General features: G+C 40.8%; 2 protein-coding genes across 6 annotated transcripts in view; one reads left to right on the top strand and one right to left on the bottom strand.

Annotated features, from left to right (window-relative positions):
• DYNC2I1 (dynein 2 intermediate chain 1) overlaps positions 1–17749 on the top strand; it is an 850736-nt gene that overhangs the window by 574795 nt on the left and 258192 nt on the right.
• NCAPG2 (non-SMC condensin II complex subunit G2) overlaps positions 1–17749 on the bottom strand; it is a 72881-nt gene that overhangs the window by 54015 nt on the left and 1117 nt on the right. For 2 of the 5 annotated variants that reach the window (XM_050785703.1, XM_050785705.1), the window contains exons 2-7: positions 15350–15466; positions 6519–6707; positions 6051–6165; positions 3759–3913; positions 3030–3164; positions 543–637 (exon numbers count right to left, since the gene is read on the bottom strand). In XM_050785703.1, coding sequence (XP_050641660.1) covers positions 543–637; positions 3030–3164; positions 3759–3913; positions 6051–6165; positions 6519–6707; positions 15350–15427 — 767 coding nt within the window. In that variant the 5' untranslated portion in view covers positions 15428–15466. Of the gene's footprint in view, positions 1–542; positions 638–3029; positions 3165–3758; positions 3914–6050; positions 6166–6518; positions 6708–15349; positions 15467–15775; positions 17516–17749 lie in introns of those variants that run through there. The other 3 variants (XM_050785704.1, XM_050785707.1, XM_050785706.1) reach the window with 3 other exon arrangements.

Raw genomic sequence — 17749 nt, 5'->3', positions numbered from 1 at the left:
TAGAAACCAAAACCTACCTCAAAAAAGAGTTGTGAGGATTAAATTTTAAAATGCAGACTAAGTAGTCAGCACTGGAGCAAATGAAGTACTCTGCCTTGTGCCTGGCAAACAAGCATACGCTTGACATCTCCATCATGCAGGGAGTGGCAGAGCATGACTGCAACATTCCCTGCTGCTCCTGCCGATTCCACAGGCTCTTCCGAGAAGCCACACCGGCCAGGCCACGTTCAACCAAAAAGCACACACTGTATTCAAAGTACCATGGACGTGGCTTTATTATGAGCAAGACTAAGGTTCAACTGGAAACTATTTTAACTATTTAAAGAATGACCACAAATTAAAACCTCAATGTCAGTGGTCAATACTGGAAAAGAATGATTTCCTATAAAAGGAAAAAGCTACCCAGTGATACAATGGTATATAATAAATGACATATTTCTAAAGCTTCTAATCCATTACTATAACTTTAAGAAGTCAGACCAAATAGAATCTTTCAAAGCCAGATTAAGCAGCACGAAATCTTAAGTACTTTTAACACTTACTTTTGTAATCCCTGTAATTGGTTTTTAATGGTCCCATGGATCATTCTGACAAAGTTTATATTCCAGTTGAAGAGAGAACTAAGAAATCTTCTTCCCTATAAATAAAAAAAGAGGATATAATGTTTAAATTGCAACCAAATAAAAAGTTCCAAATAACAATTCTTTGAACGTCTAGTAAGCTAAACATTGCTATTGCTAAAAAGGAGGCACGTGTAATTATAACTAAGAGCACACGCAGGAGTTGAGCTGTCTGTGGGGCCTGCACAGCCAGGAGCCACACAAGCCTCCTTCCCCAGGGCCGAGCAGCCACTATACTGAGCGCCTCTGTCCTCAAGGACCACAGGTGCAGAGATGGAGACCACAGACAGTAACCATGGGTGCATAAACATCTCATTCTAGCTCTGTCATGGATGGCTACATAGTCTCAAATGAAAGAAAGCTTTAAGTCTAGCATAAGTGGGTGGGAATGGAATTGAATAACCCAGTTCATTTCACCTTCTCATTTGTAAATGAGAAAACTGAGGACTCATATAGTTAAAAGGTTAAGTGTCTGTCAAGTCAGAACTTCCAAATATACAGTCTTCAAGTCATAAATACATCATGTGATGATAATTTATATGTATGCTACTAGATTATATACCCGAACCTAAAATGCATACAATATGTATACTCTATTATAGAATGCACAAAATACATCTATCAAGAATTCTCTCAGTGAATACCACCTTTCTCTCTTATCAGCACACCACTGCACAGAACTGGAATCCTACAGAAATGCAATACATTTTGATTCAAATGCAGGGTAACCATGCTTACAACAGGCAAGTTAAAAAAAAAAAGAAAAAACAGCAATATTCACTAGAAGTAATCTGCCAGTACAGTACAAGATGTTTATGGTTTACCCAGAATGACTGGAAACTGACCTGACCAAATTAATGATTGATTAGGAAACTACGTTTAGATATCTTAAATTCAAAGGAGACATCAATTTTTTAGAAAGGGTAGGGGTTATAACACATACATACATTTATGCCTGTTATATATCTGCACACATATATAAGTTAACAAGTACGATTCATCAACTCCTTATGTATAAGTCAACATAAAGTAGTTTATTGTTTGAATCCATCATTCATTTCTTCACTCTCCCCACATTTCGGGACAATCCTGGAGACGGGTATGGGGCACAGGCTGTGTCCAACATCTTTGTGATAATGACGGTGCTGACACAGCAAGGACGGCACAGGGCAGCCCTCCCCAAGGGTTCCTACCCTCCCCAAGGTTTCTTTCCCACCGGAGTCTGGGCTGCAGTTTGATATATATCACCTCATCTGTTCCTCACAACAATCCTGTGAAAGAGTAACTGTTGCTCCTATTTTACAGAAGAAAACACTGAGGCTGAAAGGCCTGACCAAAGTCACCACCTATACAGTGAACAAGGACCCTGGGAGCTGAAAGTCTCAGTCCTAATCACATGGCCCTTTGTCTAGCAGACCGCAGATGGCTCACCAGGGTCCGGTTCTGTCTCTTCCGCTAAGCAGCTGTGAGACCTGGAGGAAACTTACTCTGTACCTCAGAGCTGGTCCTCCTCCTCCTCTGAAGCCCTTCTCCACCTCCTTCAGGGAGAAGCAATGACTTCCTCCTTCCGCCTCAGAGATGTGCCTGCTGTGCCATGAGCATCCAAAAGCAAAGGCTTGTTCTAGTCTCCACTGACCCCGCCTGAGCATGTAGTCGACGCTCAGTAAACAAATGCAGAAGACCCCTAACACAGAAGAACTATGCGAGCCTCTCTGCAATTCTTAATTCTCTAGTAGCCATATTAGCAAAAGTAGATTAATTTTAATAATATATTTCATGTAAAGCAATATATCTAAACTAGTGTCTATTAAGTATATAACAAAAACTATTAATGAGCTATTTTATATTCATTTCTTTCACACTAAATCTTCAAATCCATGTGTATTTTATACTTATGGCCAATCTCAGTTCAGATGGGTCCCGTTTCAGGTGCTCAGTAGCCTCGTTTGGGAGTTGACCCCAGGACGGGCAGTGCAGCAACAGGCCAGAAGCCTCTCTGCATTTACAGGATGGGTAGAAAAAAGAAATGGAGGATATTATGTGATGATAGTTTTGAGTACATGGCAATGAAAATGGAATTAGGGCAGAAGGCCAGATCTCAATCATAGAGAAGTGCTTTCTCAACCTTATTTTTCATCATTCTTAATTTAAAATGCAAGTATGGCTCCCCTAGGATTCACACAGCCACCTGTTACCATCCAATTTAATACTGAAATAAGCAAGGACTTGTAAAATGTTTTCTCTAGTACCGCCATGCAGTAAAAATGATGTGCGGTAAAAAGCTCCTGGTAGCTAAGCTGACCTTCATGGCAACACCACACATGGTACAGACAGGAACCATGTGAACACAGGAGAAACATCTATTAAGAAGCAGCTCACAAACAGATCAAAAAACAAACGCCTATTTACCTCTTCTTTCTTGATATAATTAATACTTATGAAGCACTCAAGTAACATATCTTTAATTTCTCCACTTTCCTCCAAATCATAATCAAAGCAATATAAAGCTTGATGGATACGCCAAAGCCGACATATGTCTGCACCCTGGGAATGACACAAAAAATGTTATACTTTTTTTAATGAACAGTAAAGTCATATTTCAAATCAAGTATATTTTATATCAGAAATAATGGTAATTCTAGTTGATTCACCAAAGATTAAAAAATAATGACAAATAAAAACAGATTTTAAAATTTGCAAATGCCACCTGTAGCTCTACAGAACGTGTTTTTAAACACAGGGAAAATAATAAAAAATCTAGCAAGTTCAAGAACTTCCTCGATGAAGATTAAACTGTCCAGTGCAGGAGACACTAGCCACATTTCACTGCAGAGCTACTAAAATGCAACTAATGCAACTGAGGAACTGAATTTTTCATTATTTTTAACTTTAAATTTAAATAGCTTTCTGTGGCAAGTGGCTACTACATTGACTAGCACAGGTTTAGAATGTTAGGAAGACATTTAAAAATAAATGTCTAGGTGGTGCACTCCTGCAGTCCCAGCTACTCGAGAAGCTGAGGCAGGAGGACTGCTCGAGCCCAGGAGTTTGAGGCTGCAGTGAGCTACGATCATGCCACTGCACTCCAGCCTGGGCAAGAGAGAGACCCAGTCTTTAAAAAATAAAAAGTGAACACACTGTCTTAGTCTCCAGACTCCTCCTAAGCAACATGACAAAGGCTGTCTTTCCTGTGTCTTCCTTGGCAGGCAGGCCTTTCTCCCACCAGGTAACACACAAATCCTGAATAGAACTCTGTAGTTTTCGTTCAGACTCAGGTAATGCATATAAAATACCTAAAATACAGCACAGAAATTTTCCAATTAGTAAGGCAAATTCTTATTACTTCAGATTCAACAGTTTAGAGTATTATGACTTTATATATTATTGAAAGCTTTGCTAAGCAAATAATATTAGTTTATGTTTAAAACTTGCCAAAGATTTATATACATTAATTATAAAATGCAAATAATGTTAATTAAAAAACTGTTTGACAATTGTTATAAAAAGACCCTCAACAGACATAATAGAAAAGAGATTTTTGGAACTGGAAGTCTCAGAGAAATCACATCACCAATTTTAGAAAGGCAGACGCTGAGGTTAACCAAACCTCAGTGTAACAACAACAATGGTATCTCTGTTAACACCACAGCCAAGACCGGTCTACTGACCAATCAATAATCCACTATTGTCCCTCAATGTGCCAGCCTCAAATTTTGGCTCAGAGGTGAAAAATAGTCAAAGCAATTACCATAATGAATACAAAAACTACAGTGCTTTTATTAACAGAAAAGCTCAATAATTAAATTAATAATACTAATGCTCATAATTATAATCTGTAGGTATCTGAATGTCATTACACTAATATAACACTCCTGAATTAACTGGGAAGTTGATAGCAACTACAGTGTTAGCACTAATCATTTTACTAGTTATTTGCAGACCATACAAATAAACTGATAGTAAAATTCACAAAGCATTTGGGAGCTATTTTCATTATGATTAGAGGTGACTTTTTAATAAGACACTGTATTTTAACTTAAGAATTCAGAATAAAACAATGTACTATAAAACAGATACATAAATCCAAGTGATGCTAAGAATAAGAAGCTTGATGAGATACTTTATCACATGAAACTACACTTGCACAGTGAGGGATGACGGTATGTGAAAAGTTTTCTTAAATATCATTAAGATATTTTTACATCTTTTGTAACTAAAATTTTATATATTTCATAATCAAATATTTTCATTAACTTAGACTACTGTACCTCCTAAATTAATAACCAGTTTTACCGTTTTGTTAAAACTTGAAAAGTACCATCATTCAAATTTCAATACAGTAAAACTCCCCTAGGAGTCAACAATTACTCCTCAGCTTATGTTCACAACATACTTAAAGAAAAAATTCAATGTCACAAATTCTTAGTTAAGTTGACACTATCTAGCAGTGGTAATCACATAATCAGGCATTTTCCTAGAAAGAAGTTCTTGATCACCGGTCCAGTAAGTCAGACTTCCCTGAAAAACCTGTAAACAATAGCAGTTATTTGCTGAGTACTGCCCATTTCACCATCTATAACATCTGAATGGAGCTTAAACTCATTAGGCCAGATGCAATGGCTAATGCCTGTAAGACCAGCACTTTGCCAGGGCAAGGTGGCAGGATCACTTGAGCCCAGGAGTTTGAGACCAGCCTGGGCAATACAGTTAGATCTTGTCTCTACCAAAAAGCAAAACAAAACAAAACAAAAAGCACGGGCTTGTGGTACCAGCTACTAAGGAGGCGGAGGTGAGAGGATAGCTACAGCCCTGGAGGTCAAGGCTACAGTGAGCTGGGATCATGTCACTGCACTCCAGCATAGGCAACAGAGAGATTCTGTCTCTAAAAAAAAATGATAAATATAAAATAAATAAACTAAGTATTCAAGACAGCCCTTAGGTAAGTATGCTCCTATTCCAACTGAAGAAAAAGAACTGGACTGCAAAGCTATACCTTTATACCACTTCTGCTACTAAATTCAACAATGCTCATGAAAACAACTAGTTTCCTTTTACAAAGTATCATTTCAGGCCAGCAGCAGTGGCTCATGCCTGTAATCCCAGCACTTTGGGAGGCGGGCAGATCACTTGAGATCGGGAGTTCAAGACTAGCCTGACCAACATGGAGAAATCCGGTCTCTACTAAAAATACAAAATTAGCCAGGTGTGGTGGCGAATGCCTATAATCCCAGCTACTAGGGAGGCTGAGGCAGGAGAATCGCTTGAACCCGGGGGGCGGAGGTTGTGGTGAGCTGAGATCACGCCACTGCACTCTTGCCTAGGCAACAAGAGTGAAACTCCGTCTCACAAAATAAAAAACAAAAACAGAAACAAAAACAAGTATTTCAATGTCCACTTCTAAATATGCCATTTATAACAAAACCGACTCACCATTTAATATAATGACACACTCCAGTAGAGCTTCGTAGTTTTCACTTTCATTTATTACAGATACAGAAGCAAGAACCACAGATGTAATTGCATAAATTATGTCTATGCTTTTTCTCTATAAATGAAAAATCAAAGCATGAGTGAATTAAAATCATCAACTTAAAATCAGTTTTTAGCAGAAATTTCACTTACAAATTTTCTAAAAATCAAGCCACAATTCTAGCTTACTCTAAAAAGAATTAAAGTTGAATAAAAGTTAATCATCCTAAAAGGACAGCAGTATCTAGTATTAGATTAATAACAGTAGGGTTGAAAAGTGAATAAAACTACAACAGACTAAACTTCTAAAATTCTTGACTTCTAACTTCAAAATCTGTCTTAATGTAAAATTTAATGATACACAATGAACAGTTATTTTTTAACAAAAAAAAAGAAAAATGTTTCTTATTTTTGAAAAACAAATACTACCATTTTTGAGCCATGTTCTGTTTCCATATTATCTTCACCCTGGGCTTCCACTACCTGCCACCCATCCACCGGGCTTTCTAACAACACATCTGTCAATAAATTCTTCAGCCTTTGCCATAATTCTTCTTTCTGTTTCCTTGATAATTCATCTAGTAATTCATTTAGGCTGAAAGGATCAGAGGCCTCTTTCTGTAACATAAATAGCAAGTGTCACATTTCAAATACAAAAAATTAACCATATCCTTTTCATAATGTCATCAGAAGAAAAGTTTAAGTGTTAACTTCATTACAAGTTCAAGAATTTGGTTGCAGTATTCAAAATCCATTCCTAAAAGGGAAGAAGCAGGGGGATTCTCCACCTATTCTTTCCTAGTATCCTAATCTTCAGAGTTTTAAAAATTTCACCCACTTAGCAAAACCCTCCCTAAAAGGGACCCGAATGTCTACCATCTCCATACCTGAATTAGGTTACAAAAGTAGGCTAAAGTTCAATAACAATGGTGATAATCATACTGTGGCCACAGACTCCAGCCCCCCATGGGCCCTCAACACCACCTTCTACTCATCCCTCAATATCATTCTCTCCCACCAGCCAATGAGATGATTTCAGATCTCCCCCAACAACCCTCTAAACCCATTTCCTCTTATCTGAGATGACCTCACCTACTCTTTGATGGGGCAAATAGAGGCCCTCATCAAAAGGGCATAGAATCCAGTTAAAGGGACTCCCTCTAGCCAAATTTGGGACAATGTGAGCACCAAAACAGTGACAGTGATTAATTATAACCAACTGAATAAAATAAGCATCAACGAGGCCAAGCCAGCCACTCTCGGAGGGAGGGCTGCAATGAGCTGTGATTGTACCATTGCACTACAGCCTGGGCAACATAGCAAGAGCCTGCCTCTAAAAAGAAGAAATCAATGACAGCATACTGATAATAAATATCAAATCATTAATTAATAGCACCTGCATGCTCTAGAATATCAGTGAGTAAATACAGATGCAATACAGGGTTAGAAAATCACTATTTTATAGCCGTCACAGTAATTACGGACTCTGGCAGGAATTATCAGAAGATGCTAAACAAGTGGGTGGAAGCCTGGTGAGTAGCAGGACATTACAGTGTCACCACTTTTCCACAGAGGCAGGCTCCCGGAAGAGACCTGGAGGACACCCACCTACACAGGGACGGAAAGACCACGCCATGCACTTCCTGTCTTGACAGCACCGAGGACCTAACACTGCTAAGCACTTCCTGCCAAAACGCACACTAAAATTTAATCAGATCCTCAACAGATGCAAATTGAAGGCTATGCCACAAAAGAGCCACTTGCAGTCTTCAAAACTGTCAGGGTCATAAAACACAGTAAGATGGAGAGTAAAGATACCTCATAAGCCCTCCATCCCTCCCTCTCCTCTCTTCCTGCTCTCCTAACTCCTCTCCTGCCCTGGTGTTTGTTTTCTCCTTCTTCTTAGTGCTCCTCTATTTTCCATCTAGCTTTTTCCACCTCTGCTTGTTCATTTTTATCTCCTCTCTTTCCTCGTTTCCTTGACCCTCCTCCCCTTCATTTCTGCTCTCCATTTTCCTTAGGCCTTTGCCTGTCAATCACGTACACAGACCAGCTCTCCAATTTCTGACCTCAGACAGCATCATGATCTGCCTATATACAAGACAGTCAATCGTGAACAGCTGAGTAATTCTTTATACCTCAATTATGCAGAAAAAATAAGTTAATGGCCCCTTTAGGTCCATTAATGGTAATTTTCCAGTACATTAACGGACAGTTTTGGTGCTGGGGTCCCTAGTCTGGGTAATGGACCATAGCCACTGTGTTCAAAGATTAAGATGTTCTATTCAGGGCAAACTCTGGTGACTGAAGGTGACCAGAGAAATGACTGGGCTGATTCATGATGCTTACATCAGGAAATATTAGTTGACTGATGGTTAGGGCACAGAGATGAATCAGGTCCCATCGTGTCCTGAGTTAAGTTCACAGTCTAGGGGCAAGAATAACACCCTCCAGATTATTAAAATCTATTAGAGGTGTATGCTGAAGGATATAGCCTGAAGGAAAAGAAACAGCGCCCATCCACCTATGTGACAAACTAGGATGGGCTGTTAACTCCTTCCTGAAAAATGAACCCTGAAGAAATGAGTGAGACAGGTTCCAGTAACAAACTACAGCAACAAAATGAGACACACACCCAGCTTCACTGAGGGCTGTTTGGAGCTGGGGATGTGAGAAATGAGTGCCTGTTGCCTAGGGCAGAGGAGAGCTGACTGGAAGGGCAAGGAAAGGATGAGGGACAAAAACTGTTCAAATATCAAAATGTTCTACCTCTCCCCAGCATGGTCTTGGGGTGGTCATTGCCTGGCATTGCCACAACATTAGCAGTGACAGCCCAGGCCTCTAGGGCCATGAGACACTGGGCAAAGGCAGGGCAACACAAAAGCCCAGCAGTTAGGAAGCACATGTGCAGACTGGCGAGCTGCCTGTGGGCATCCCTCCACAACCTCCTCCAGCCCCAGGATGCAGAAGCTGTGCAGCCATGCTGTACAGAGCGTACCAGGCTGAGGGGCCCGCGGGGTGGACATCCTGCAGGCCCTCTCCTCCCTGTGTGAGTGCCCTGGCCACCTGTGCCCCAGCAAGGGTGCCTTTTTGTAGTCTATATGCCCAGCGGGAGGTATTCTCTTGTGATTGGCACGATGTGTATGAAGCAGGGGAAGTCTTATTGCGTAACAAAAAACTTGGTAGCATAAAGCAGCAGTTTTACTGCGTCTCATGAATCAGATGCTCACTCTTGGGGTCGCCTGTGCTTAAGGTGGCGGCTGGGGGTTGGATGTCTGGCACTTTGGTGCCCACTAGTGAGGTCTCCCTCTGCAGTCTCATCCTCCAGCCTTTGTGTGTGGTCTCTCTCTCCAGCAGAGGGCGATCCTGCACTTCTTACATGACAGCCAGGGGCTCCCACAGGAAGTGGAAGCTGCCAAACTTTCTGAAGGCCACTTCCTCAATATTCCCTCCGTCAAAGCAGACACATGTCCAATCCAGATTCAAGAGGAGAGGACATAGGCTGCAGAGGGTTATTTCACAGGACTATCCACAATGTTAAATTTCCTGATTTTGAGAATTTTAATGTGGTTATATAACAGAATATCTTTATTTTAGAAAAATATGAACTGAAATGTTTAGAGATAAAGAGGTACAATGCCTACAACTGACTCAAATGATTCAGAAAAAATGTAAATACAAAGAATGATAAAGAAAATGTGGCAAGTGGTAACAACTGGTAAATCTGCATGTAGGGTATTCAGGATTCCTTTGAATTCCTCTTGCAACTTTTCTTTTAACTTAGCAATTATTTCAACAGGAAAGAAATTACTTCTCCACCCTAACCCTGCCACCCTCCTCCTCCTCAGTAAGTCCATACCCTTACCTTCCCAAATGTGCCCTGCCTCAGAGTCTCGGCCTTTTCCATTCCTTTTGTCTAGAATCTTCTTTTCCCAAATCTCTACGTGGCCCATTTGGATCTCTGACCAAATAGTCATGCAATGCATAGTAATAGTTCAGTCAATGACAAACCACATATATGAGAGTGGTCCCATATGATTATAATGGAGCTGAAAAATTCCTATCACCAGTGATGTCATGGCTGTCAAAACATCACAGTATAACAGATTAATCACATTTGTGGTAATGTTGGTGTAAACAAACTTACTTTTTATCATTGTTTTAGAGTATATTCCTTCTACATTTTTTTAAAGTTAATTGTAAACTAGCCTTACGCAGGTGCATCAAGAGAAATTCCAGGAGAAGGCAATGTTATCATAGAAGATGAGATGACAGCTGCATGTCTGTTATTGCCCCTGAAGACCTTCCACCGGGACAAGATGTTAAGGTGGAAGACAGTGATACTGATGATCCTGACTTGGTATAGGCCCAGGCTAACATGTGTATTTGTGTCTTAGTTTTTAACAAAAAAGTTTAAAAAGTAAAAATAGACGGCTGGGCGCAGTGGCTCACACCTGTAATCCCAGCTCTTTGGGAGGCCAAGGCCGGTGGATCACCTGAGGTCAGGAGTTCAAGACCAGCCTGGCCAACATGGAGAAACCCTGTCTACTAAAAATACAAAAATTAGCTGGTGTGGTGGCGTGTGCCTGTAATTCCAGCTACTCAGGAGGCTGAGGTAGGAGAATCGCTTGAACCCAGGAGGCGGAGGCTGCAGTGAGCCGAGATGGTACCACTGCACTCCAGCCTGGGCAACAGAGCAAGACTCCAACTCAAAAAAAAAAAAAAAAAAAAAAAAAGAAAGTAAAAATAGAGAAAAGCTTATCAAATAGGGGTATAAAGAAAGTATTTTTAGCAAAGACATGAAATAAACCTAAATGCCCATCAATGATAGACTGGATAAAGAAAATGTGGTACATATACACCATGGAATACTATGCAGTCATAAAAAAAGAATGAGATCAAGTCCTTTGCAGGCACATGGATGGAGCTAGAGGCCATTATCCATAGCAAACTAACACACGAACAGAAAACCAAATACAGCATGTTCTCACTTATAAGTAGGAGCTAAATGATGAGAACACTTGGACACAGGGGGAACAACACACACTCACCTATTGGAGGGTAGAGGGTGGGAGGAGGGAGAGGATCAGGAAAAATAACTAATTAAATAACTAAAAATAACTAATAACTAGGCTTAATACCTCAGTGATGAAATAATCTGTACAATAAACCCCCGTGACACAAGCTGACCTATGTAACAAACCTGCACATGTATCCCCGAATATAAAAGTTAAAATAAAATAAAATGAAGAAAGATTTTTTGTAAAGTAAAATGAGTTTGTGTTTTAAGCTAAGTGTTATTATAAAGGATTTTAAAAGTTTAAAATTTTTTTAAAGTTTATCAAGTAAAACAGTTACAGTAAGCTAAGGTTAATTTATTATTGAAGAAAAATGTTTTTATAAATTTACTGTAGCCCAAGTGTAATGTGTTTATAGTTTACGGTAGTGTACAATGACATATTAGACCTTCACATTTACTCACCACTCATTCACCCAGAACAACTTCCAGTTGTGCAAGCTCCAGCTACAGTAAGTGCCCTATTCAGGTGTACCATTTTTTTATGTTTTATACTGTATTTTTACTGTACCTTTTCAATGTTGAGATACACACTTACCATTGTGTTATAACACTGTACCTACAGTATTCAGTACAGTAACATGCCACACAGGTTTGTAGCCTAGGACAGTAGACTGTACCATCTAGCCCAGGTGTGTACTGCGCTGCTCCATTTGGGTGTATGTAAGCACACTTTAGGATGTTCACACAACAATGAAATTACCTAATGATGCATTTCTCAGAACCTATCTTCATCAAGAGTCATGTGACTGTACCAACTCTGTTAAAATATCACCTCCTCTGAGGGTTTCTTTAGTCACTCCATCATTCCCAACTTCCACTTCCACCTGCTTTATCAGTAGTAGTAGTTTTTTCGTTTGTTTGTTTGTTTGTTTGTTTGAGACAGGGTCTCACTTTGTCACCCAGGCTGGACTACAGTTGCACAATCATAGCCTCAAACTCCTGGGCTCAAGTAATTCTACTGCCTCAGCCTCCTGAGTAGTTGGGACCACAGGTACAAGCCACTACACTTGGCCAATTTTTTAACATTACTGTAGAGAAGGGGTCTCACTATGTTACATCCCAGGCTGGTGTTATCCTGGCCTCAAACGATCCTTCTGCCTCAGCCTCCCAAAGCTCTGGAATTACAGAGGTGAGTCACTGTGTTCAGCCTCCACCTGCTTTATTATTTACATATGTGTCTTGTTTTTCTTCCTCCACTAGGACATAAACCCCCATTTGTGCAGAAACTTTGCTTTATGCTTATTATAACCCCAACTCTCAGTGCAGTGTCTGGCATACAGAAGGCACTTAGGACATGTTTGTTAAATGATGGAATTCTCAGTGCTGTGTCCTCCTCCCCATCACTGATTCTGCAAGAAGGACAAGGGCATACGGTGTCATGAGCTCTGCTCTAGAACACTTATTTGAAAATGAAAATTTGCTCCAACATTGTCACTACATCAAGGAACAATTTGACCAAAGGCAAATTTCTCTTTTTTTTTTTTTTTTTTTTTTTTTGAGACGGAGTCTCGCTCTGTCGCCCAGGCTGGAGTGCAGTGGCCAGATCTCTGCTCACTGCAAGCTCCGCCTCCCGGGTTCGCGCAATTCTCCTGCCTCAGCCTCCCGAGCAGCTGGGACTACAGGCGCCCGCCACCTCGCCTGGCTTATTTTTTTGTATTTTTAGTAGAGACGGGGTTTCACCATGTTAGCCAGGATAGTCTCGATCTCCTGACCTCGTGATCCACCCGCCTCGGCCTCCCAAAGTGCTGGGACTACAGGCTTGAGCCACCGCGCCCGGCCAAATTTCTCATTTTCTTATGTGGGATTTCATAGGCAAGAAATACCAGGTGAATGCTGAAAACTGCAGCCACTGACTGGAGCCAGCAGGATCCCATGAAACACATCTCAGACACCTAGCAGCTCAGTCCATTCACCCCTGGGCCACACATTGTGCCCCTCACCTGCTATGACCCAAAGGCCTCAACCCCACTTCACTGTGCCCTCCCCAGGCCCACTGTGCTCTCTAATGCTCCCTATTCCCCTCTGCCTAGCTTGCCTTTTTCTCCTCTGTTCTACCTCATTTTCTTCCTGTTACACACAGAGCGGCAGGTGTACCCTGTGAGCACAGGCACCCACTTCCAACTATAGAATTTAAATATTTTTCAAGGTAAAATGCCATGCTTACTATGGTATTTATGCATTTCTTAGTGATTTAACATATAAAATTATGCTAGTGTTTTATTAGGTTCCTGTTTTTGACATGTCACTGGCAAAATTTTTTAGTGTTGTCCCCCTAACTCCATTCTCCCCATAATCTCTCTGGGTTTTTTATTTTACTTTATTTTTTAACCAATTCTGCAGAGTGCAGTGACTGTTGGCAACGCACGTGTGGGATTATAGCAGAACTAATTGTGCTTGGAAAGATCTACCTGATAGGCCTCAAACTGATTTAAGTTCTTACCAAATTGAACTATGGGAAACCATCATTGTTATATAAAATGGCATTTATGTCATTCAACTTGATGAAACCACGTGATGCACAATCCTACAAATTTTCATTTTTACATTTAAGAGCTACATGGTGACTAGGTACTAAACTGAATTGTTAAGTGTTAATAAAGCTTATTATTGATAAACTAGAGTTAATGTCTCATTAGTATAAGGACTAATTCAGTATTCTCCTGAGATGTCTGCTGGCTGCCCAGCAACACTGCAAAGGCTGGTTGGCACACAACGGGTGGCTGGAAACAATGCACCCCAGCAGGGTACCTGTCATTGTGGCCACCAGTGTGATTTTTAGTTGCTATTTTTACCTTTGATTTTCAATTTAGTTGGCTGTGATTTTGTTAACATTATGGTATGCACTTTGCAACAACAATCTTTTAGACTTTAAAATATGTAGGTATTGCATTTCCAATACAACCCATATACACTGCTACTGCTAAAGCAGACACTGATATATTATCTAACTAACTTGCTCTTATAAACACTTCTATGGTGATGAGATGCCTGTTTGTGATCATTTTTAAGTTTACAGGATATCATTTTATAATACAAAAACATGTTTTAAGCTCATTTCTCTTATAAAGAAAACCGATTTCTTAAATGTTGCTAGTAACAAATTCATTATTAGATTCCTAATTCTTTGTTGTCACTAATTTGATTTTCACCACATAAGAACAAGTGAGACAAGTGTGCTAAGGGTCTCCTGCCCCAAAGATACTTTCATATTTCAGAGTCAGTGCCTCCAATGCTGGCTTCCTCAGAGATGTGTCCTAGGCCCTTTTCTCTGAAACACTACAGAGATAACTGCAGGCATTACCACAACTTAGGCTTCCATGCCCAACTTGTCGCTAGCCCAGCCCTTTCCCCTGGTATCCAGATGTGCATGTCTGACTACTGGCCATCTGCTGGTGCACATCCCACCAGCAGTCATCTGGCACCTCCAAAATGGAACCACCTTCTCCCTTGAACCTGCCCTCTTCCCATGCTCATGAGCTTGCTGAATGGTACTACACAGTCAGATGTCTGGGCCCTTCCCCACCATACCCATATCCAATCAGTCCAATAGTGCCATCACTCCACTATCAAGCAGCTTCCCATTTCCAGTTCCTAATTCAACCATCATTATGAAGGGCACTACCTTAGCCTTAAATATGTCCCTTTGACATATTTCTCACTTGCAGCCAGAGGAATATTTCCAAAAAGCAAACCATATTTTTATCCTTACCTCTATTTTGTCCACTAGTTCTCTCTCCTTCTCTTTTGTTCTCTTCCTCCCTTGCCTACAGCTCACTCCCTGCTTCAAGCACCTACCATTCTCAAGATAAAGTCTGAATTCCTTAAAATAGTAAAGACCCACCTAGCCTAGCCCCCAGTCTCATCTTCTGCCTTCCTGCTGAACTTCAAGTTCAAACACAACAAACTTTCTCTAGTCTTCAGAGTGACCTTCTTGGTTAGATGGGTCCTTTCCCCCAACATCCCTCTTTGATTGGTTAACTTCTGTTTATCTTTTACATCTTAGCTTAGCCCACCAGCAGGTAGATTTGTGTATAAAGGGTTTTGTTTTCTTCTTTCAAATAAACATTGGTCACTAAGGATTCACTGAGATAACTATGTTTCGTTTGGCGACATAATGATTTTAGAACATATTTCTTATTCACAGTCAAAAATCACAACAAAACTAAAACTTGAAACTTACATCCAGTTGAACAAATTGCAAAAACTCTCCAACCAGCTCCTTAGATACGGCTTGTACAAATGTCTCACGTTTTTCCATGACAGATGGAACTGTTCAAATGGCATTTATTTTGCAACCCTAGTGGAAAACACAATCATACTGAAACACTTGCAAATATATATTTTCCTATAAGATTTAATTTGATATTAACATCCAAGAACTGCAAGAAAATTCCTGAACCACGTATGGCAGACAGTTTATAAAAATATTCTAACATAAAACAAGTTATAATATCTGAAAAACAATTTACTTATTTCCTTTACTGGGGATGTTAATAACATGATATTAATGATATTTTATCAACAACTGTTAATAAAATTACCAACTAAGGAGGGAGAAATCCAAATAGCCTTAGGAAGCTCACCACCATCTCTCCCTTTTTAGTACCTTAGCAAGATGCTGGCTCGGCAGATCGAGTTGGTTCAACAAAAGAACAATCTGATCCCAGCTGCAGATTCTGAAGATGCTCCCTTTCTAAAGGCCATTCCTCCATCAAAAAAAAAATCCCACTGTTAGTGTCATCTTGTTATTCAAAGTGAGATGGAGAACAGTGGCCCCGGGGAGGGGGGCGGGGGTCACCTGGGATCTTGTTAGACTATCCTTTAGAAATGCGTAACCACAGCACTCTCCTCCCACCCCTTCGGGATAATGAGAGCTCAGGGGACTTTGTACACCTTCTATCCTGTCTGTGTTTTTCCAGGAAATTCTATTTCACATTCACAACACCTGGTGCTATTGGTGCCCTACTAAAAAGACATCAACCTAAAGATGAGGTAATAGCAAATGATGGAACATATTTGCAGTAGGAGTCCCCTGACTTTAAAAATAAATGAAAACCACCTGCACCATTATAAATAGAGCAATATGGAAAATTACTGCCAATAATTATGGGGATAGAGAGTTATCTTAAACATATAATACTAGATTTTAATGTCTAAATCGAACAAAGCAGAAAATAACCTCAGTTTAATGACTCCCCAAATAAGTTAACAGTGAAGTCTGGTCATCTCATTCCTCAACTCAAATGGCTGAACTATGAACCACAGTCATGGACCACATAACATTTCAGTCAACAACAGACCACATATATGACCGTGGTCCCATAAGATTATAATGCCATATTTTTACTGTGCCTTTTCTATACTTAGATATGTTTAGCGATGCAAATACTTACCATTGTTACAGTTGCCTACAGTACAGTAACATTCTAGCAGCAGTAGGCTACACCCTCTAGGTGTAGGCAAGTTCACTCTGTGATGTTCATTCAATGATGAACTTGCCTAACCACAACGTTTCTCCCTCTTTAAATGAAGCATGACTCGCATACATTTTACTGACAAAGAAAATGGGGGAGGGAAGGGAGAGTGGCCAGCAACAAGCATAACGAATAGTGGCTAGGACAAATTCATGATTTTAGAAAAATAATCCAATAAGGTGCAGCAAACACATGGAATCATACATCTTCACCTGGCAAGTCTGTGAACTCTCCACTTTTTCATAGTTCTGGTCACTTTTCTTGTTTGCTCTGTTTCCAAGTGTACCTCTTTGGCATTGTAGTCCAACCTACAGTAATATACTTCCTCCAGACTACCAAACTTATTCCTGTATTTCCCATTTTCCCTCTTATATTAGTGACTGTAATTTTTTAATGGTTAATTTTTCAATCTATCTCCCAAAGTGGCAATATTCCATGTTTCTTGTAGTATATGTGTGCATAAGATCTCAGCCCTGCAGCCAGAATGCTACTTTCAAGGTAAGGAGTCATCTCACCACCCAGTTATCAGTCCAAAGAGCAGGCTATTCTTCGCACAGAAGGTCCGGTACTGAATCAAGATGAGCATTAAAAAGAAGAAATCCCTGTAACCTTGTCACTACCCGTGACTTTCCACTCTGTCCCCAAACTCCTTCCTCATTGACACAACAAGAGGCACCAAACCAGCAACAAGAGTTCAGGAGACTGATGTCTCTGAGGACAATGCCCATGTCCATGGCTGGGGAGATACTCTCTGAGGGAAGTGCCTACATCCAGGGCTCAGGGAGACCCTCTCTAAGGGGACACTGTCTGAGGGCAGTGCCCATGCCCAGGACTGAGGGGGTCGCTGAGGGCACTGCCCATGCCCAGGACTGAGGGGGTGGCTCTCTGAGGGCAGTGCCCAGGCCCAGGACTGAGGGGATTTACTCTCTGAGGGCAGTGCCCAGGCCCAGGACTGAGGGGACACTGAGGGCAGTGTCCATGCCCAGGACGGAGGGGGTGGCTCTCTGAGGGCAGTGCCCAGGCCCAGGACTGAGGGGATTTACTCTCTGAGGGCAGCGCCCAGGCCCAGGAATGAAGGGACACTCTGAGGGCAGTGTCCACGCCCA

This window comes from Macaca thibetana, chromosome 3 (assembly GCF_024542745.1).
Source record: "Macaca thibetana thibetana isolate TM-01 chromosome 3, ASM2454274v1, whole genome shotgun sequence".
Classification (NCBI taxonomy): domain Eukaryota; kingdom Metazoa; phylum Chordata; class Mammalia; order Primates; family Cercopithecidae; genus Macaca; species Macaca thibetana.
Note: the sequence above shows the minus strand (reverse complement) of the source record. Positions and strands in the feature narration are given on the sequence as shown.